The 19,071-nt window shown below is 35.4% G+C and overlaps 13 protein-coding genes and 8 pseudogenes across 21 annotated transcripts, besides 1 other annotated feature; 11 read left to right on the top strand and 10 right to left on the bottom strand.

Moving 5' to 3' along the window:
• Positions 1 to 17,598: part of a mobile genetic element that runs on past the window's edge.
• On the top strand, positions 1,794 to 2,195 carry TVAGG3_0024060 (uncharacterized protein; the record flags this gene model as incomplete). The annotated part of the gene is made up of 1 exon (XM_051220232.1): positions 1,794 to 2,195. The coding sequence occupies one exon, from the start codon at positions 1,794 to 1,796 to the stop codon at positions 2,193 to 2,195; it is 402 nt and encodes a 133-aa protein (XP_051105218.1).
• Positions 2,215 to 2,379, top strand: TVAGG3_0024050 (uncharacterized protein; the record flags this gene model as incomplete). The annotated part of the gene is made up of 1 exon (XM_001286045.2): positions 2,215 to 2,379. The coding sequence occupies one exon, from the start codon at positions 2,215 to 2,217 to the stop codon at positions 2,377 to 2,379; it is 165 nt and encodes a 54-aa protein (XP_001286046.2).
• Positions 2,399 to 2,887, top strand: TVAGG3_0024040 (annotated as a pseudogene). Its single transcript has one exon. A coding segment is annotated over exon 1 (489 nt).
• On the top strand, positions 4,285 to 4,650 carry TVAGG3_0024030 (annotated as a pseudogene). Its single transcript has one exon. A coding segment is annotated over exon 1 (366 nt).
• On the top strand, positions 5,005 to 5,172 carry TVAGG3_0024020 (uncharacterized protein; the record flags this gene model as incomplete). The annotated part of the gene is made up of 1 exon (XM_051220231.1): positions 5,005 to 5,172. One exon carries the CDS (start codon positions 5,005 to 5,007, stop codon positions 5,170 to 5,172), a length of 168 nt encoding a protein of 55 aa, XP_051105217.1.
• On the top strand, positions 5,598 to 6,182 carry TVAGG3_0024010 (uncharacterized protein; the record flags this gene model as incomplete). The annotated part of the gene is made up of 1 exon (XM_051220230.1): positions 5,598 to 6,182. The coding sequence occupies one exon, from the start codon at positions 5,598 to 5,600 to the stop codon at positions 6,180 to 6,182; it is 585 nt and encodes a 194-aa protein (XP_051105216.1).
• TVAGG3_0024000 (uncharacterized protein) lies at positions 6,297 to 6,662 on the bottom strand (the record flags this gene model as incomplete). The annotated part of the gene is made up of 1 exon (XM_051220229.1): positions 6,297 to 6,662. The coding sequence occupies one exon, from the start codon at positions 6,660 to 6,662 to the stop codon at positions 6,297 to 6,299; it is 366 nt and encodes a 121-aa protein (XP_051105215.1).
• On the top strand, positions 6,954 to 7,133 carry TVAGG3_0023990 (annotated as a pseudogene). Its single transcript has one exon. A coding segment is annotated over exon 1 (180 nt).
• Positions 7,975 to 8,442, top strand: TVAGG3_0023980 (organellar and viral DNA polymerase type B; the record flags this gene model as incomplete). The annotated part of the gene is made up of 1 exon (XM_051220228.1): positions 7,975 to 8,442. One exon carries the CDS (start codon positions 7,975 to 7,977, stop codon positions 8,440 to 8,442), a length of 468 nt encoding a protein of 155 aa, XP_051105214.1.
• Positions 8,661 to 8,909, top strand: TVAGG3_0023970 (organellar and viral DNA polymerase type B; the record flags this gene model as incomplete). The annotated part of the gene is made up of 1 exon (XM_051220227.1): positions 8,661 to 8,909. The coding sequence occupies one exon, from the start codon at positions 8,661 to 8,663 to the stop codon at positions 8,907 to 8,909; it is 249 nt and encodes an 82-aa protein (XP_051105213.1).
• On the top strand, positions 9,267 to 10,069 carry TVAGG3_0023960 (annotated as a pseudogene). Its single transcript has one exon. A coding segment is annotated over exon 1 (803 nt).
• Positions 10,085 to 10,531, bottom strand: TVAGG3_0023950 (protein of unknown function, DUF4106 family; the record flags this gene model as incomplete). Its single annotated transcript, XM_051220226.1, has 1 exon — positions 10,085 to 10,531. The coding sequence occupies one exon, from the start codon at positions 10,529 to 10,531 to the stop codon at positions 10,085 to 10,087; it is 447 nt and encodes a 148-aa protein (XP_051105212.1).
• TVAGG3_0023940 lies at positions 10,995 to 11,300 on the top strand (annotated as a pseudogene). Its single transcript has one exon. A coding segment is annotated over exon 1 (306 nt).
• Positions 11,469 to 11,888, bottom strand: TVAGG3_0023930 (protein of unknown function, DUF4108 family; the record flags this gene model as incomplete). The annotated part of the gene is made up of 1 exon (XM_051220225.1): positions 11,469 to 11,888. One exon carries the CDS (start codon positions 11,886 to 11,888, stop codon positions 11,469 to 11,471), a length of 420 nt encoding a protein of 139 aa, XP_051105211.1.
• TVAGG3_0023920 (uncharacterized protein) lies at positions 11,926 to 12,561 on the bottom strand (the record flags this gene model as incomplete). The annotated part of the gene is made up of 1 exon (XM_051220224.1): positions 11,926 to 12,561. One exon carries the CDS (start codon positions 12,559 to 12,561, stop codon positions 11,926 to 11,928), a length of 636 nt encoding a protein of 211 aa, XP_051105210.1.
• TVAGG3_0023910 lies at positions 12,642 to 13,161 on the bottom strand (annotated as a pseudogene). Its single transcript has one exon. A coding segment is annotated over exon 1 (520 nt).
• Positions 13,191 to 13,592, bottom strand: TVAGG3_0023900 (uncharacterized protein; the record flags this gene model as incomplete). The annotated part of the gene is made up of 1 exon (XM_051220223.1): positions 13,191 to 13,592. One exon carries the CDS (start codon positions 13,590 to 13,592, stop codon positions 13,191 to 13,193), a length of 402 nt encoding a protein of 133 aa, XP_051105209.1.
• On the bottom strand, positions 14,002 to 14,535 carry TVAGG3_0023890 (protein of unknown function, DUF4106 family; the record flags this gene model as incomplete). Its single annotated transcript, XM_051220222.1, has 1 exon — positions 14,002 to 14,535. One exon carries the CDS (start codon positions 14,533 to 14,535, stop codon positions 14,002 to 14,004), a length of 534 nt encoding a protein of 177 aa, XP_051105208.1.
• On the bottom strand, positions 14,912 to 15,322 carry TVAGG3_0023880 (protein of unknown function, DUF4106 family; the record flags this gene model as incomplete). Its single annotated transcript, XM_051220221.1, has 1 exon — positions 14,912 to 15,322. One exon carries the CDS (start codon positions 15,320 to 15,322, stop codon positions 14,912 to 14,914), a length of 411 nt encoding a protein of 136 aa, XP_051105207.1.
• TVAGG3_0023870 lies at positions 16,078 to 16,520 on the bottom strand (annotated as a pseudogene). Its single transcript has one exon. A coding segment is annotated over exon 1 (443 nt).
• Positions 16,594 to 17,463, bottom strand: TVAGG3_0023860 (annotated as a pseudogene). Its single transcript has one exon. A coding segment is annotated over exon 1 (870 nt).
• Positions 17,599 to 19,071: the final 1,473 nt, after the last annotated feature.

Genomic DNA, 19,071 nt, shown 5'->3' with positions numbered 1-19,071 from the left:
TCCATTAGACAACAACTGCTACTTAAACTTATATGGAGACGAACAAAAGAAATATTTAAGAGTTTATGAAATGGCAGATATGACATTGCCTGACCCAGCTCCAGCACCACATTATTATGACTATGGAGATGACGACAGAACCCACGTGTAGATGAACAAAAGCTAACATATATTTAGATTATTATAGATATAAAAGATATAATACAATAGAAAAAACGAGAATAGTATATTATTATACAGATGACAGAAATAAATATTATAGTCAAGATTTTACCTACCCTGAAAAATAAGATTATATTATAAAAAATATTCTGACACAAACCAGAAGAAACCTGAAATAGTTGCACTATATTTTAAGTTCAAAAGAGACAATCCTATAATATCTCATATGTTTGATTTAATGAACCCAGTAGGTTCTATTTATACATCTATGGATGCAAGAGGTCCTCAAGTAATGTTTGGTGTTGGTGCATGGGAACAAATAGTCGACAGGTTTTGTATTGTGAAACTCTTCAAAGGAAACAGGTGGAAGTAAAACGATTTCAGGTGAAAATTTACCTGCACACAGTCATTACATAGATTTAAGTACATCTCAAGCAGGTTGGCATAAGCATAGATAATTGGGATTGGTCAGGAATGACAAAAGGTAAAGGATATGATGTTAAAGACGACGTTCAGTTTGCTATAAATTGTTATTGGAGTGACACTCAGGGAGAAGGAAACCATACACATTTCGTTTCAGGATATACGCAAACAACGGGACAAAGTAAAGAATACATGCCACCTTACATGACAGTTTACGCATGGTATAGAATTGCTTAGTCGTCATTTTCAACTTCTTTAGCATATTCGTCAGGAGTTGTCTTATATTTGTTAGGAACTGTCTTTGAAAGTATACCACCTTGAACTTTGACAAGTTTGAAACGAGGTCTGACAATAGTAGTTTTATCTTCTGCTTGCAGTCTGTACATTTTGCCATGTTTGCCTAAAACTTCATAATATTCTCTTGTATACTTTCTTCTATTTTTACGAACACGAATGTGAGTACCTGTCGGGTTCCCATTGTTGTCATAGTCAATAGTATTTTCATATGGGTCGCGTTTAGGTATTTCTATTTTTACTTTGTCACCTTTCTGAAGTTTGAAGCCCGGCATTCTTTCTTGTTTGTCTCTTTTGACTAAATTATTAAATATATAGTCTTTCTCTAAGTCAGGGTTGTTTTCATTTCTTCGGGGGAGTGGTTTCCCAAACCTTTTTGTTTACGGCTATTGTAAATATTTAAAACTTGTCTCATCTTTGCCATGGAGAAGTGTCTATATTTGTCGTCATATGACATTTCATTTGCTTCACCACCTTGTGGTTGGTTTAAGTCTCTTAACATTTTTATACAACCGTCAATGACACCAAGAGCAGAATGGTTTTGGTCGACAATGAAATATTGGTTTACATTTTTTGAACGCAGATAGTTTTTTACATCATCTGATTTGAAAGAACTTTCACAGTCAGATGTCAGTTTTGTTGGATGGTATTTGTCAACGAATATTGTCAAAGCAGTTTTCACATCTAAAATATTTTTGGACCATAATGGTATGGCTTCACAGTATCTTGTGTTTTGACCAACAAATATTAACCAGTATGGTGGTCCATCTGTTCTAACTCTCGGAATGTTTTCCAAGATATCCATAAACCAAGCATTTGGTGTTGAACTAAAGATTTTTATCATAAGTGCTTTCTTTGTTGCCTTAGAAACATAGGGGTCCTTGTTCGGATTCGTCATTTTTATCCTATAAGAAATGGGTTTATTTGGCGCGTTAGCAGGAGTTGCATCCAGATTTTTGCCCGCAGTGGGAACAATAGCCAGAGGTGTATTTGGAGTTGGAAGGAAGATTTTGAGTACATTAGGTATACTTAAAGAGAAAGCACAACCTATTATACAAACTGTACAGAAAGGTTGGGATGTAGCACGAGATGCAACAAATCTTATTCCAAATCCTGAAACAAGAGGAAAAGTTCAAGGATGGATGGACAATGTAGGAAGACAAGCAGGAAATTATTATAACAAAGCAAATGACTACTATAACCAAGCAGGACACTATATGGACCAAGGTGAAAGATTCTTTAACAGAGGATATAACCATGCACAACAGTGGGTAAACAATAACCAACCTCAACCGCCTCAAACGTGGGGAATGTAAAGTTTTTTATTGAGATGAAATGAACAATGCAGCATTGAGACAAATGAGTTCAAGATGGATTTGTCGGCTTCCAGCATTTAAACCGATACCATATAGTCAGGCTCAGCATGTGAAACTGAATGATATTATTAAAGGAACCATCCCACCTCCACAACAACAACCAGTTGAAAACAAACCAAACTAAAATTTTTTACTGAGATGAAATGACCGAAGAAGTTGAAACGGTAGATTTGACACCACAAACAAAAAGTTCAGAACCATTGTCAAAACCTGTCAAAGAACTTACAGATGAAGAGAAAAATTCAATAATAGAAAGTGCCAGGTCTGGAAATACAAACCCTAACTATAAAGTCACTTTTCATAGAAATGGAACGGCTAGTATCTCAAAAAAGAAACAGACTCTCACAAATAAAATATTGAAGTCTGAAGGAGCTTTCGAGACAATAGATGGAAAAGTTTACTTCACTGACCAACAGTTCATTATAGAACATCTCATTGACTTAGAGTCGAAATATTCTAAACTTTACAACAAACACAAAAAGTTGAAAGGAAAACAAAAACAAATGGCATATGATATTTATGAAGATGTTGACGACACAACTGTTCCTGCAAGTGAAGTAAAGTCAGAGGAACCGAAAAGTGACGAAAAACCGATAGAAGAAGAAAAACCAAAAACTGAAGATAAACCAAAACCAAAGTTTAGTTTGGAAACTAAACCAAGTCAACCTTCATTAGCTGGTATGGGTTGGCGTCAAAGACTTATGGCAGCAGGCGGTTATGTAAAGTAAAGAAAAAAAAACATATTTTTTTATTTTTATAAAAATGCCCCCATATAGAATGGATAGAAAGTCTGCTAGAATAAAAGTAGAGTTGCAAAGATATGGTTGGAGAGTTTCGAAGAATTTTAAATATAGGAAGGGAAAGCCAATAAAAGTCTATGACAAATTGTCTGGTCTTCGCTACGAAATGGATTTGGAAACAGCACGTGCCAATTATCCAAACAGACTAGAGAGGTTAGAAGAAGAACGTCTTATGGACATGCCTTTCGATGTTAGTGAACCTCAAGTTGAAGGACACGACGGCTTTGCCAGATTCTACTGGAAACATGACGAACAATTGCATCCTTTGAGAAGGAAAAAAGGAAAAGGTGAAGACGCACATGCTCCCATGGAAAGAACAAGATATGCATATGAAAAGTACCGTGAAGTTAGAAGTCAAATTACATCTGGTCAAACCTTTACAGTAAACTTTGACGAAGGAAAGAACAAAGAAGGCTTCATGGAGTACTTGCTGCAATTCAAGACGGAAATAAGAAAGGACACAATCTCAGATTGACCATAACAGATTTGGATGGTCACATTTACTATGCACATGGCAATGAACAAACAGCCGCAAAACTTCTTGACGCTTTCAAGACTACAAAGAGAGAACAAATGGTTGACTCCGACTCAGACATTTTGAATGCAATTGAAGGAATTGCAAGTGTCAAGTTCGAATGGTACCAACCTAACCCTCAAGCAGTCAGACAACATGCTGGATACTTCCCGTTCATAAATAAGTCTGACATTGACTTGACAAGGTATGGAATTTACAATTCAATTGAAACAATTGTCAATGAACCTTGCATTCTTACATGTCTCAGGAACTCTGGTCTTGTTTCAGATGAGAAGATGAAGTATCTTGAGTCATGTGTGAAGACAAGGTACATTCTCAGAGGTCAATTGGCAAAAATTGCACCGTTGGCAAATGTCAATATCCGAGTCAACATACCTACAGCTAAAGGTTCTTCACATGACGACTATGTTGTTGACAAAGACTTACCATGGTTGAAGATTGTAATTGTCCACAACCACTTCATGTTGAACGAAAGTCTTACAAACCCATTGTTCGGAAAAGGCAAGTGCAACATTGTCAGAGCTGTAAACATTCTTTTCGAGAAAGGTTTGTTGGAACCAATTCCAGATGACAAGCTGACAGAAACTTTTGTACCAAAAGACGACGAAACAAACTTTTCATTGTTAGCAAGACCAAAAGTTGTTCCAGACAAAGTTCTAGTACAAAAGAAGTACACAGTTCCACAAGGGGTTGTATGTTCGGATACCAACCTGAACCAGAAGAACTTCCAATGAGGTTGCAAGAACTTCAAGATGCTATAAACAAACTTCCATTGAGACATCCAATTGACGTCAAATTGTATTGGAGAGCATCTGAGTTAGGTCAGAAGGTTTTATATGAAACAGGTTGCTTCGACGATGTTTATGAGATAACAGGAGAAGTTTCTCAGAAGATAAGAGACTCACTTGAATTTCCACAAACTGGACCAATTGGTTGCGACAAGTTCGACTCAAACAAAAAGATATACTATGTCGACCTTAACGCTGCATACATGAGGTTTGTCCAATATATTCCGACTGGAATTCCAAACGAAGATGATGAGTTCCCGGGAAGGAACTATACAGTTGGAAAAGTCATACAACAACTGTATGATATTAGGAAAGCTTCAAACCCCAAACTTGCAATGACACTCAAATTGCTTATGAATTCGACATGGGGATATTCCATTAAGAAACCTCAAGAGATGAAGAGTAAACATTATGAGAAGGTCGACAACTTTGTTGAAAGGTTTTCTCCTTTTGTTTTGAAGTACGAATTCACTCAAGGTCAAAGTGGCTTAGTAACCACATTAAAACCTATTGTCGAACATTGGTCTTACCCTCAGTTCGCAAAGGCAGTCCTTGACAACTACAACAAATTCTTCTCCGAAGTCAAATCGAAAGTGAAGGTTTACTATGAGAACATTGACGCACTCATGACGAACGAAGAAGGATACAACAAACTCATTGAAATGGGAATGGTCGGTGAAAAGATGGGCTGTTTTAAGCTAGATAAGGTATTTTCCGAAGTTCATGTCCTCTCCAAGCGTAAGTCCTGGGGCATACTTGAAGACGGCACAGAAATAAAACATTGCATGAAATAAAAAATTTATTTTAAAAAAAGTGACATTTTTTTTATTTTATTTGAAATGTACGCTGAGTTTGTTGGAGAAGACCGTTGGGAAACTTGTTTGTTAGATGAGAAATATGAAATGGCATACCATTTTAAAACAATATATTTTTACATATATTAAATGCTTCAGGTTGAAAAACAAAGAACAAAAGTAGCAGATACAAAACCGTTAGACTATATCTTTACAAATGCTGGTAGGACTATTTCAGATGAAGAAATTTCATCCCGAGCATACAGGTTTGACTATCCAATTCGTTGGCTTCAAAGTCCTTCAGATGCAAAGGCAATAGGATTTAGAAGAGTTTTGTTTTCAAATAGAACTAACGCATTTATGTTCGCAGTATATTTTCATGGCAGTATAAAGGTTCTGATGGTCTAATAGACAAATTTGCCGAAATGAGAATCTTTACAGTTCGTTCAGACGAAAGTCTTGAGAAAACTCTAGATGACTTTCAAACTCAAATGAACAAATATTATTGGGAATTTCAAGAAAAATACGACTCTTTACTAAATGGAACATACTATCTGAAACTAGAATATGACAAGATGAACTCCACCGTTTCATTTCAAAAGATTGAAATTAACCCTCCAAGAGATACAGAGTTTTTATTTTGGGAAGTAGACAAACGTTCTTGGGCACAATTTCTTCGGTTACTAAACCAGAACGAACCATTACCACCAGATGGTCCATTTAAATTTATACTTCCACCAGCAGATTTGATGGTTTATAGAAACGTGTTTGACCCTCAAAATGTTATGTGTCATGCAAGTTTCAGTTCAAGCAACAATAGTTTTCTATGTATTGGTAAGGACCTTTATGACTTTGCTTCTAAATTCTACGAACCACCTAGTAACAGTTTCTCTGACTTTCAAGTTTGGTTCACAACAAATGGTGTGCAGCATATTATTCCATTGTACTATGACTTTTATCTCGAATTGTCTTTCATATATAACTACGGAAAAGTGCTGAAAAAGTATTGAATGTGAAGATATTAGAAAATAACATTTTTTCTAACATCGTAGAAAACTCATGAAAACAATTTATTTTTGACACTTTCACAAAAAACATAAAAAAGTGAAGTTAAACGTTAAGGTTTACTGAACTGGTTGGATGTCGCCTTCTGAGGTTATGTAGAACGGCTGACCCGAGAAGTGGAACAGTGCTCTGAGAATTTGTATAATTCGTGGAATTGGACTCTCTCTGTTTGGAAGTTGTATCCATGGGCGCTTTGCAAAGAACTTGAGAAGAGCTTCTTTCTTCATCTCCTTTATGTCGTCTACAGGAGTGTTTTCTGGTATTTGAATTGGAATTCCGGTTTCAATTTCGATTTTCAGCGCACCTCTTCCAGACAACCAGAAGCCGAGGGACTTGTTGGCTTTGTCCTTGCCCAAGTACTGCTTAACAACTTCATTTATCTCTATAAGGTAAATTGCCTCATCTAATGGCTCGATGTTGTCCATTGTTCTGTTTCAGAACTAGTCTTGTACTTTTTCAGAACAATACTTGTACTGTTTCAGAACTAGTCTTGTACTTTTTCAGAACAATACTTGTACTGTTTCAGAACTAGTCTTGTACTTTTTCAGAACAATACTTGTACTGTTTCAGAACAAGACTTGAACTTTTTCAGAACAAGACTTGAACTTTTTCAGAACAAATTTCCCGTAAAAGCTCTCAATTTGTGAGAAAAATTTTCTGTTTCAGAACAATACTTGTACTTTTTCAGAACAATACTTGCACTTTTTCAGAACAAGACTTGCACTGCTTCAGAACAAGACTTGCACTGCTTCAGAACAATATTTGTACTGTTTCAGAACAAGACTTGCACTGCTTCAGAACAAGACCTGCATTGCTTCAGAACAATATTTGTACTGTTTCAAGACAATGTCCGACGTCCCACCAACCGAGTTCATTCCCAAACCAGAGGAACCTAAAGCACCAGCCCCTGCACCTCAGTTCCAGCAAGTACCTCCGAATTACTACCAATTTCCACCTCAAGGTTACTACCCACCACAAGGCTTCCCGAACTACCCTCCTCAGCCTATGCCTTACTTCCCCAACCCTTGGTTGTTCCAGCAAGCTCCACCCCAGCAATTCCAATTCCAATCTCAATCGAAGAGAGACCAAGACTTCGAAGAAGGTCTGAACCGCTTACGCAAAGAGTATGCTACAGCTCCAATTGAGAGAAAGTTGTTCCCGGACCAAAAAATATAATTTAGGTGAAGAGGTCAGATTTCACCTCTTTTTTCACCTGTTTTTTCACCCTCTTGAATTTTCATGAATTTTATATATTAATGTTTTCGTTAAGCCACTTTGTGCCGTCAGTCAGTCAGTCAGTTTAGGAAAGACTTTAGAAAGTTGTTGGAAAATAAGTCCTGGGAAGAGTATTATAAGGCATTTTGTGAAGAATATAGCAACCGCCGGAATTCGGACTGTTGCTTTTTATACAAAATTCATGCAGGAAATTCTTGAGTTTTGGTTGAAAGAATACGGTGGAGCCAAAAGTGGCTCGACCTCAAAACAAGCATTTTATGAGCTTACTAAGGGCGTTATAAATGAATTCAAAGGTATTTACATACATCCTGACCTCGTTCATTTTGTTGCTGAATTCAGCAAAAATAATGTTTAGGGTAGATGGTTAGATCTAACCCGATTTCTAACCCGATTTCTAACCCGATTTCTACCCTCTTGAATTTTCATGAATTTCCTTAAGATAGAAAAAATAAAGTTAGTTTTATTTTTATTTATTTTTTTATTTTGTATAAAAGAACAGAAATGTCAACAATCGGCACAACAACAATTCAAACAACAGCACCAAACTCGTTAGTCATGAATCCAACATCTATGTTAGTAGAGATGAAAAGCTTCATTCCTTCTTCATCTACTTTCGAAACAGAAATACAAAGAATAAAGCAAGAACTTTTAACAAGTAATTTAGACTGTACCGCACAGGATGAAGAAAATGAACAGTATCTTTATGAAATGGAGGACCTCATCGACCATTTGCCTAAACTACCTGAAATCCAACAACAAAAGCTCACTATTCCTGAATTCGATGAAATAGAAGTGAAACCAACTGACTCAGTAGAAATAAAGAAGTTCATACGAAAGGTAAATTATGAGTTTCTAGGATATCATTGCAACCATAAAGTTATGGACAAAGATTGCGACATGGTATATAAGAACATCTCTGACATATATAAATCGGGGGGTTTAAGACATACGACAACTTTGTTTCATTAGCTGCAAAATGTGTATGGCAGATAAGAGATAAAGATAGAAGAGGTAAGGTATGGAATGAACAGATAAAACCAACTGCTTCAGATTTAAAGAAAACCATTGACGCCTTGGTTGTTTTAGCAGGTAAGGTTTCAGAATATAACGCAAAAATGAATCCGCAATGTTCTAAATGTAAAGCAGCAATGAGGAAATATAACTACTCCGTCAAAGAGATAGAACGTATGCGAAACGACTATGCTGACTTAAAGAAAGAAGCAGAGAAGCCGGTAGAAAATAAAATGGACATGCTGTCATTTCTGAACAAAAACTATCCAACTGCTGACGATTTCCTTCTATCTGACGTCAAGAAGAAGTATAAAGAAACCTTCGGCATTGTTAAAACTTTTGATATCCTCAGCGAAGAAATAGAAGCTACGAAATTGTTTAGGATTTCAAATATACATCGTACAATTCATGTAAAACGCTTGTGAAAAAAAGAGGTGAAAAATTAGGTGAAAAAAGAGGTGAAATCTCACCTCTTCACCTAAAATATATTTTTATTGAATTCAGCAACAAAATTCTGAGTAAAATAATTTTTAGGGCATGTGTCAAACCGTTGAGTTTTCACAAAATTTAAAAAATAACGTTTACCATGTAAAACGTTTATAAAATAACTGGGGTAGAAATGAGGTGAAAAATGAGGTGAAAAAAAGAGGTGAAATCTCACCTCTTCACCTAAACATTATTTTTATTGAATTCAGCACAAAAATCATGAATTTCCTTAAGATAGAAAAAATAAAGTTAGTTTTATTTTTATTTATTTTTTTATTTTGTATGTAAAGACAGTAATGTCAACAACAGAGAACACAACAACAGTTATAGTCCATGAAGCTATAAATGAAGAATACGAGTACATACAGTATAACAAACAATTGCGTCTAATTCGTTCGGTCAAAGACGATATGTACCAAATGCAAAGTATTTTGACGGCTTGTTTTTCTCCAGATACCAAACATACAGACGATTGGTTCAAAAACCAAAGCACACAAGAACTTTTGAGCGAAGCACAGCGAGACCGACTTTTTCGGGGTCGCCTAAAACTCATGAAAATCATAAAAATTTGCCAAATGGTTTGAGAGGTTGGTATGTACATAGACTATTAGTAAATGCAGTTGCAATGTGGGCTTCACCACGTTATGCTTGGAATATTTACAAACTTCTTGACGATTTACATACAGAAATGAGAAAAGAGATGGAAAAGAAACTTCAAGCAAAAGATGAAGTCATTCAGAAAAGAATACCACGTTCGGTACCAAAAGGTAAGGAAAAGAGTTATAAGTATATGATTTATACTGAAGAGTTGGAGAAAGAAGAAGACAGAGATATGGTTATGTTGCATTTAGTCAGAAGAAACAACAAAAGCTTTTACGACCTTGCTAAGATTTACAAATCTGACAGAAATTGGTTCTATCGCGAAAACTTACCGATTTCAATGACCCCAAATGAAGATGTGAAACAAATAGTTCAAGATACGTTACCTCAAACACACTATGATATTAAAGGTTGTACAATACTTACATTCAAAGAAGACTTAACATTACTGAAAGAAAAAATAACAGAGTATTTTGACAACTTCAAACAAGTAGGGTAGATGCACTCTTTATTTTTATTGACTTTTTACAATTTGAACTTTGTTTGCGTAGATATGAATTCTGAAAGAAGTATGAGGGTCTTGTATGACTTTGTACTTCTCCCATAGTTCATGTCTGTCAAACTTACCTGCCATGGACTCTTTCATAAGTTCCATGAAATCGTCTTCGGACAATCCGGGGAAAAGTATTATGTCAGTAAGTATTCTTTTAACATCCTTACTTAAACTCTTTGCTGTCTGTACACAAATGACAACTGAGATGTTAAAGTGTCTGAGCTTCTTAAGAATTCGACACATATCTTGTTCTCTGTTCTTTAACAAAGGATGAGAGGCGAAATCATCTAAGATAAGAAGACACCTATGAGGGTATGTCTTCCAATCGTAAGATTGCAATTTCTTCGAAATGTATTCTATCTCTTTCTGTTTGTTTCTGAAGTGTTTCTTCTCTAATATTCTCTGCATTTCCTCATTTGGGTCTTTAAACTTCGAATTTATATACTCATTTATAGCATTATACTTCAAAACTCTTCTTTGGTACTTCTTTATCCAATCTAACAACTCAGTATCCTTTATACATACTAACTTAGACTTCTTTATAATATCTTTGAACGAATTGACGGTTTGGTCAAATTGACCAGAAGTCGAACAAATAACAACTAACTCATAGAATGGGTTCTTCTCATCTAGTTCTTGTTGTTGTGCAGCCATTTTAAGATAAGTGAAAGTCTTACCCGACCCAGGTGGTGCAATTAGACCTGTTATACCATTCTGAGCAAATAAGAACTTGTCATGTATAGGCTTTATCTGAGCATTTTCTAACTTCACCTTGTTCTTATTTAAAACATTCTCAAATTTCTTGTCAATGTCAGCAAACTTTTTTTTCTAACATATTTTTAGAAAAATTAAAATTTTTATCTTTTAGAAAATGTCTAGCGATTTCGCTATCTATATTCGAGACAAGCTTTTCGACAGCAAAACATCTGTCGACCATAAAATCTTACATAGTGTAAACAAGAAAGGGGAATTTGTTCTAAAGTTCTGTTTCTGGGAATATGACAAGAACCATAAAACATTAAGCAGAGCAGTCTTAAAATTTGTCAATGACAGACTTGTTGACAGAGATGACGCCTCTTGGAGAGATGAAGTCCAACAAAACTTCTTAGAATGCAAAGAAGACACATGCGCTGTTCTTGAAGATGAAATAGAAAACAGAATAGAAGAGCTATTAAAGGACAAAGAACTTTTACATAAATATGGTTCTGAGAAATTTGACATAACTCCACCAGAAGAAGAAGAAGAGAGAAAAGAAGAAAGAAAAAGAAGTAGAAGAAAGAGAAAAAAGAACCTGAACCAGTTCCAGAGAAAAAGAAATTTGACATGTAAAAATAAAATTTTATTTTTAGAACATTTCTGGGTCAATGTCAATGTTCTCTTCCTCTTTAGGAGTAAACACTGGCTTAGACTCTAAAATCTTTTTACCCAATTTACCTTGAACTTCTACAACTTTAGACTCATAATATTCATAGTCGTCTGTCTTCTTTGGTTCATAAGGTATAACAAGTTTGTATGCTTTGCCTTCTTTAAGGTTTGAGAACCTTCTGTCAAAACTTTCTTTGACTGTTAACAAACCTTCTATGTCTAAGTCTTCAAATTTCGCACCATTTTTAGTCACAATAGCAAACTTAACTGGTTCGATGTTCCAAACTTTGCTGAATGAAGACTTTTCAAAATGGTAGAAGTAAACATTCAAATATGTGAATGGGTCTAGTTCTTCTTTAAGTCCTGACATGTACTTGTTTACTGAAATATATTTCGTCATCTTTTCTATCGGATAAAAAAATATTTTTTTTAAAAATTTACTCAGAAAAAATTTTCTTTGTATATACACCATTCTGTACGTCTAAAAGACTTTTGACATTTGCCAAGAATGTACGTTTAGAAGCTGCCATATAACCATATTCTTGACAATATTGTTTATATTCATCATATAAAGACTTTTCATCTAAACACTCAAAGTCGCTTTCTTCTATGAACAGTTCATATACACTCTTGTTTGCTTCTAACAATGTTTGTCTCTCTTCGGTATGTGGAATTTGTCTTGGATTGAACTTAGAAATATCTAATGTCATGAAATATGAGAACAAGTGGTTGTAAAAGTCAGATGTCAAACATTCTGACAAAGCGTCAAAATATTCAGTATCTTGCATATGAGAATCTGACGTTCTGACAACTACATATCTTCTGTCAGAACTTTCTAACTTCATCGGAACAGCATTGTTTGAAACCATAATGAAGTTTGCAACATTCTCACAAACTCTTTGGTCTTTATACTTTCTTTCAACAACTCCAACTTTGTCTGTTATAAGACTCTTCAAAGCATCTGAGTTCAAAACTTTTGTTGTATCTATACTTTGAAGTTCATTGCAAACTATAAGTTTCATATTCTCAATAGAAGAGTTAAACTTGCCACAGATGTTTTCTAAGTTTGTCATATTAGGGTTCGAATAACCTTCTAATAGTTTGCATAAGATATCTGTAAAGAATGTGTTCTTACCTGTTCCTTGTTTTCCAATTATAATGAGAGCAGTTTCATTCTTAGCACTTGGATGTTGTAAGATGTTTGCAAACCAACATAAGATATACTCATAGACTCTTTCGTTTCCATTGCATATAATTTCTTTGACATGGTCTAACCAAGCTTCTATAATATTTTCTTTCCATTCTACTTGTTCATATTTATATCCAGTGAAGATAGAATAGAAGTTTGGAGAAGGTGTATAAAACTTTATACCACGAACTGAAAAATCTTCAAGTTTTGACAATAAGATATCCCAAGCATCTAACATCTTCATGCCAACTTGTACGACTTTTATTTTCTTAAGTTTCTGTCTACATTCTTGTTCAGACACTATTGTTGCTCTTGGTTTGTTAAAGACAACATCCCATTCTTTCATAACATAACATTCTGGGGCAGAGTCGACATAAATGACTAAACGTTTCAAATTCTCGACTGCTTTGTTATAGTCTCTAAATGGACACATATTTCTGAATGCTTGGAAGTCATAAAAATCTGAAACATCTATTCTGTACATTTTTATAAAAATTAAAAAATAATATTTTTTTATTCTTGACTTTGTTGTTGCATTTGTTCCATTTGTTGCATTTGTTGTTCTTGAGCTATTTGTTGTTGAAGTTGTTCTTGTAATACAATACTTTCACCAGTTGCATCTTCCAATTCGAAACTTTCTGCCGTCATTGACAAATACATAGGACATAAAAGTTTTACAGGAACAAAGTTTGCGTCAACTAATGTCAACGTTATACTTGCCAAAGTGTTTGAGTTCACTAAGGTTGAAAATTCTGCATTCGAATGAACAATAGGCAAACCAGCAGAGAAAGTATTGTTTATACGCATAAGTATCTTTTGGTCATAATAGTTTCTGTCGACATTCGAATAACACTTTGAACCTAAGTTTGAAACAATATATAAGATTGGTGTGCTTAATGTCAATGGAATAGACATTCCTTGTATGACACCTTTTCCTGTTATAGGAAACTGTTGGTAGTAAAAACCAGAAATAAGTTTTGTATTATAGCTCATATCGTTTATAGTAAACTCAGTCGGACATCCAAACATAATGAAACCTGCTCTAGTTGCAGCACATGTTACACCCGTACTTAAAGTATTAAATAAGTCAACAAAACCTGTTGGTGGTATATCTGAGTAAGTATCTTCAAAGGAGTATTTTTTACCATTCACAACAATAAAGTCTTCTGGTGTCAAAAGAGCAAAACAGGCTTTAGTCGTCATTGTGTTTAAGGTTAGTTTACAATATCGTCCTTGAGGACTTTGTAAGTTTGTTGTTATAGAATTATATGACTCAGGGTTTTTAGTCGTAATAGTATAAACCATTATGTCTTCTGCCATTTACTTAGCAAATAAATTTTAATGAAATGTTGTGGTCGTCAAATATTTTTATAACGTCTGGGAAACTATATTTTAAGTTCAACGTTTCACCTCCTTTCATAACGTATATCTTGTCAATGACATTATATGAAACACCACAGCAACTAATGTCGGGTTCTATTTCTTTGATGTTTATATCGTCTGCCTCTGTCAAAAGTTTCAATAGTTCTTTCAAAACTTCATGAGGTGCAATGACATATGAGTTCACTTTTACAGGGTTGTGTTCGACCAAGTTTAACATTATACTTAAAGCTTGACAAATCTTCTCCTGAGTTTGAAGTTTGTCTTTCAGTTGTTGGTAGTCGTTTCGAATATCTGCAACAGAACTTAAGCCTCTGTTAACTTCAGGATATGTTGGTTCTTTTACAGGAACAATTGTTATACCATCTTCGTCTTCGTATGGTTTCCCCACTTCAACATCTCTGTCTTTGACATTGACAACAACACTTTGACTGTTTGTTTGAGTTGGTGAATTTAACTTCACATCTGCCACCGCCATTAAACCTTTTGAAACACTTACGCTTCTATTTTTCGGAAATGACATTTTACTTAGAATAAAAAGATTGACGTATTCGGATATCTTATTGAATTGAAGCAGAACAAAGTTTATACTCACAAACAATACAAATACATTGACAGAATAGTTCTTTACACAAACAATGGAAAATGTTATAGAATAGCAGTCTTTGCTGAACCTAAATATTTTCATAAAGCAAAGAAAGTTGGTATAACTGAAATGGTGAAAGTTCTTGAAGCAGACAAAAATATAACTTCAAAACTTACAGATATTACTAAAGGAAAGTTTATAATACAATATTATGTCAAAACTGGCGTACTGTCAATATTTGACGGAGAGAAGTTAGTTCAAGAACAACTTACTGACCTGCTGCCAAAATCTGCTCGATGGAAGCTGTCGTTATGCCAATCTGAGGAGCCCTAGCAGGTTTCATCGAACGAATCTTCAAAAGAGCATCTTCCGTGAAAAGTGCTATTGGTTTTGTAAACTTCTTTGCTCTCAATTCATCTGGACCGTCTCTGTCACCAGTATATTGTATTTGTACAGTACCAACAGTTGAAATACCACCCATAAAGTCTTCTGAGTCAGCAAATGGAATGCCAAGCCAAAAGTTTGAACGGTCTCCATTTGTATATTGAGTTTTTTGACCTCCCGTATGAGTCCATACTTTCACATATGGCATAATAGAACTTTGCATTTCAGGGTTAATGGTTGTTGTGAAGTTGTTGTTAAAGTTCATAGCATCTAATGTCAAGTTGTATGACCTCATATCCTCAACTGTAGAATATTCTTCTCTTGGATAATATTTGCCATCTATGTTTATATGATATTTAATACCGGGGTTGTAGAAACAAGAATAGTCATTTATAGTTCGTCTGAACAGTACAAACATAGTATCTGCATGTTTCATTGCAGTTGTTAAAGCAATATCTGTTCTTGCACCTGCGGCTCCTGGATTTTGGTTTCCAACTTCACCTGCAAAGTCTTTGACAGATATTTGGTGTATAGGGAACATAAGTGGAACTGCAATATATTTGGCAGCTAAAGCATTTGAAATATCTGGGTCCAACATATAGACTGCAAGTCTGCTTTCTATTCTCTTGCATTCAAACTGTTCGCATGTGAACTTAACTGGGTCCCAAGCAGTTCCAGCAGCATTGAAATAATAGTTTACTTCATTGTTGAAGTTTGAGAAACCAAAGTCTAAGTCAACTTTGTCTTTGCAAAATTCGGCGAATGACGTTTGATTTGTTCCCTTTATCTGTAATAGTGAATGGGTCTTGTGTTGGTGCAATGACTAAGTTATTTTTGCTTGGAGTAAGTTCAATAGAAATTTTTCCTGCCCAGTTTGGTAAGTATCTTAAAAACCTGAAGATGAGGAAAGATGACAAAGGAACTCTAAGTTTCAGTTTTACTTTAGTGGCAGCAGTTCCATCTGAACCAGAAAGGTTAACATAAACTCCTGGAACGTTAGGGTCAAGTCTTCTTATTTTCTCAATAGTTGCATACTGGTCTGTTTGTTCTCTAGCTTGTGGTTGTACTGAGTTTCTCAAAGCGAACCATTCATAGTTTGCCCATGTTACTGTTTGAACTAAGTCAGAGTTAGAATATATCTTATATCCCATGAAAACTTCTGGAGCATATTGGTATCCGACATAGAAAATTCCATTGCAACCTTTCTTGTCAGACAACTTGGCAGAAGGTTTTATTTCAATGTCTTGTTCCACGTATAAGAATGAGTTGTCAATAGAAATAATATGAAACCTGTCGCAAGCAATATCTACTGTTGTTGAAGAACCTTCTCCAAACTCACCTACGTTTCCATAAGAAACAGCAGTTGTATATTCGTAAGTTCCAGGAACTATTTCTGACCTTCTAATGGCATTGTCGCATTCGGTATACCATTCGGAAACATTTCCGTTCATGGCATCCAAAACTGTTGGCGTTATATTCTGAGCGGCGTACATTTCATATGGGTAAAAATATAGAATAGTTGGATTTATGTGTCATAATAGAACCCACTCGGACCAAGCTTTACTTTCTTCCTGACTGAGTTTTTAACTCTTCTTTTTCCTTCATTGCCACTACTTTCACTAGATGAAGTTACTTCTTCACTACTTTCACTTTGTTCTACTCTTCTCTTCTTCTTTGGTGTCGCTTTTGGTAACTTGCCCTCTGCTTCAAGTTGTTGCATCTTTGCCTCATGTTCACCTAGTATGTTGTAAATTTCCCATGTCCTTTTTGCCTTTGGGCTCTGGTCGCCCATCTCAGGTAACCTATATCCTAGAAAGATTTTGTCATAGTTTGTATTTGAGTCTTCGCTTATTGTTTGCATGACTCTTTCCTGAGTTTCCGGTTCAAGCTCTTCAAACAGAGCTTGTCCATATGGAATAAGCTCGTTTCCAAATATATGTTTTTGTAGCCATTCTGGTTTTCTTTCCATGTACCAATAATATCTTTTGTGAATGGGAAAGCTTTTACCCAACGTTTCAGTCTTGCGTCATTTATTTCTGTAGTTGGTTTTATTTTGTCAAGGAACATGTTTTTCAATACTAACATTTCATTTGGTACTGTCCATTTGAGTTTTCTTAAATATTCATCCCTTCTCAGTTCATTGTCTGCAAAGTAAGTTTTTATGACATTTTGCAAACTTTCGTTTGCAAGGTCATGTACAATAGGTTCTCTTCCTTCTCTCTCCCTAACTTTCTTTCTAAACTCTTCACCAAATATACCATCTCTATGGTTCTGTGTAGTTCTTTGAGATAAATGTTCTAGAACGTCAGGTGTTATATTTCCCTCAGCCATGTTCATTTCATACTGGTCCAAAATATCTGCATCTTTCATATCTTTCAATGGCATTAAAGCCGCGCTGAAAATACCAGTTATATCTGGTTCACCATTCACTTCCATTGCGTCTACAACTTCTTGGAATTGAGGTTGTAAGTTTATGAACCACCTATCCGGATTAGCTTTATGACCCCATCTCATTGTAGTTCCATAGTCTGCAGAAACAAAAGTAGGTTTGTTTCCATATTGGTTAGGTTCTGAATGAACTTTAAACAATGTTTCATTTCTATATGTTTTGTTGAAATTTAACCTTTTATTTTCACCGAGTTCAGCCAAAGATTGAACGTTATATGGTCGTAAGTAAAAAGGATTATTGTATTTGCGTACATTTTCTTTCAGTACTTCCATTCTATGCTGAATATTTTCATCTGATGTTGGAGTCTTTTGTATGTCGGTGAACATTTTTCGATATTCTTCTACTATGTCAGCCGAATTTTTCTTAGACTCTTGGAAAGATTCCATATTCTCCGCATACACTTGTTGAGGGTCAAGATTTTTCGGCTGTTCCAAATCTTCATCTAGTTCTGTGAAGTTAGTTTCCAAAGAGGGACTTGTTCGTTTCCTTCAGGCTCTTCTAGCTGTTGTTGCTGAACTATTTCTTCCATGTCTGGTTGTATCTGAACTTCTTCCTGTTGAGTTTCTTGTACCTCATCTGCTGGCATTTCATATATTCCGAGACCGTTTTTAACAAGTTCCCTATCTAAGTCATCCGGACTCATAAACCTTTCTTCTTTCGTTCCGTCTCTATTTTTTACGCGTTTCATGAAGAGAGTTGAATTATCATTTAGCTCTGACATCAAATATCTCGGAGTAAATTCATTCATGTCATTTGGATGATATGCTATTAAATCATATCCCTTTGCGAGCTTGTATTTTCCAGGTTTGAGATTATATCCGATTTTATGCTGACCATAAAGCTAAATAGGTTCGGGTCAGTATTTCCTTCCTTGAACTTTCTAATAGCTTCTTTATATCTGTCACTAAAGTCAAGAGTATCTGGGTAACCATAATCTTCCTTAAGCATTTTTAAGAATTCTTGGTTTCCTTTTCTCTACTTCTTTTATGTCCTTGCTCTGTTTGTGGTTGTTGTTGTGCAGGGTTTTGAACTGTTGGTTGCTGTGCTGGTTGTGGAGGTGGTTGTTGTGCTGGTTGTTGTTGTTGTGCTGGATTTTGAACTGTTGGTTGTTGTGTTGGTTTTGGTGCATGCTTGTGTCTGTGTCCATGTGACGATGTAATGTTTTAGGTAGTCCTGGTGCAGGTGCTTCTCTTGGAGGGTTTGGTGGTATATAAGTTCCACCAGCTGGCACATATGTTCCATCTGCAGCATAATTCCTACCTGACTTTTCGTTTTTAAGAAAGCATTTACTAGGTCTGTTTTGGTCTGTTGTAACTCTTTTTCTTGACTTTCCACAACAGTTGCTCTAACGGCGTCATAGGCACTTTGAACTGCCTGTCTCGTTGCTGCATCTGTTATTTTCGTCATATTTTGTGCTACTTCTCTTAACTCGTTGTCGAAACCTTCAGACTTCAGTTTCTTTCCAGATGAGAAGTCGTTCACTAGTTTCACCTTACTATGAAGAGCTTCGAAGGCATTCTTAAAGTCAGCATTCATTAAAGCTTCATTTGAACTGTCTTCATCCGCTTGTATTTTTGTCCTTATTGACCCTATAA

This window comes from Trichomonas vaginalis, chromosome IV (genome assembly GCF_026262505.1).
Source record: "Trichomonas vaginalis G3 chromosome IV, whole genome shotgun sequence".
Taxonomy (NCBI): domain Eukaryota; phylum Parabasalia; order Trichomonadida; family Trichomonadidae; genus Trichomonas; species Trichomonas vaginalis.
This window is presented reverse-complemented; position numbering and strand designations above follow the sequence as displayed.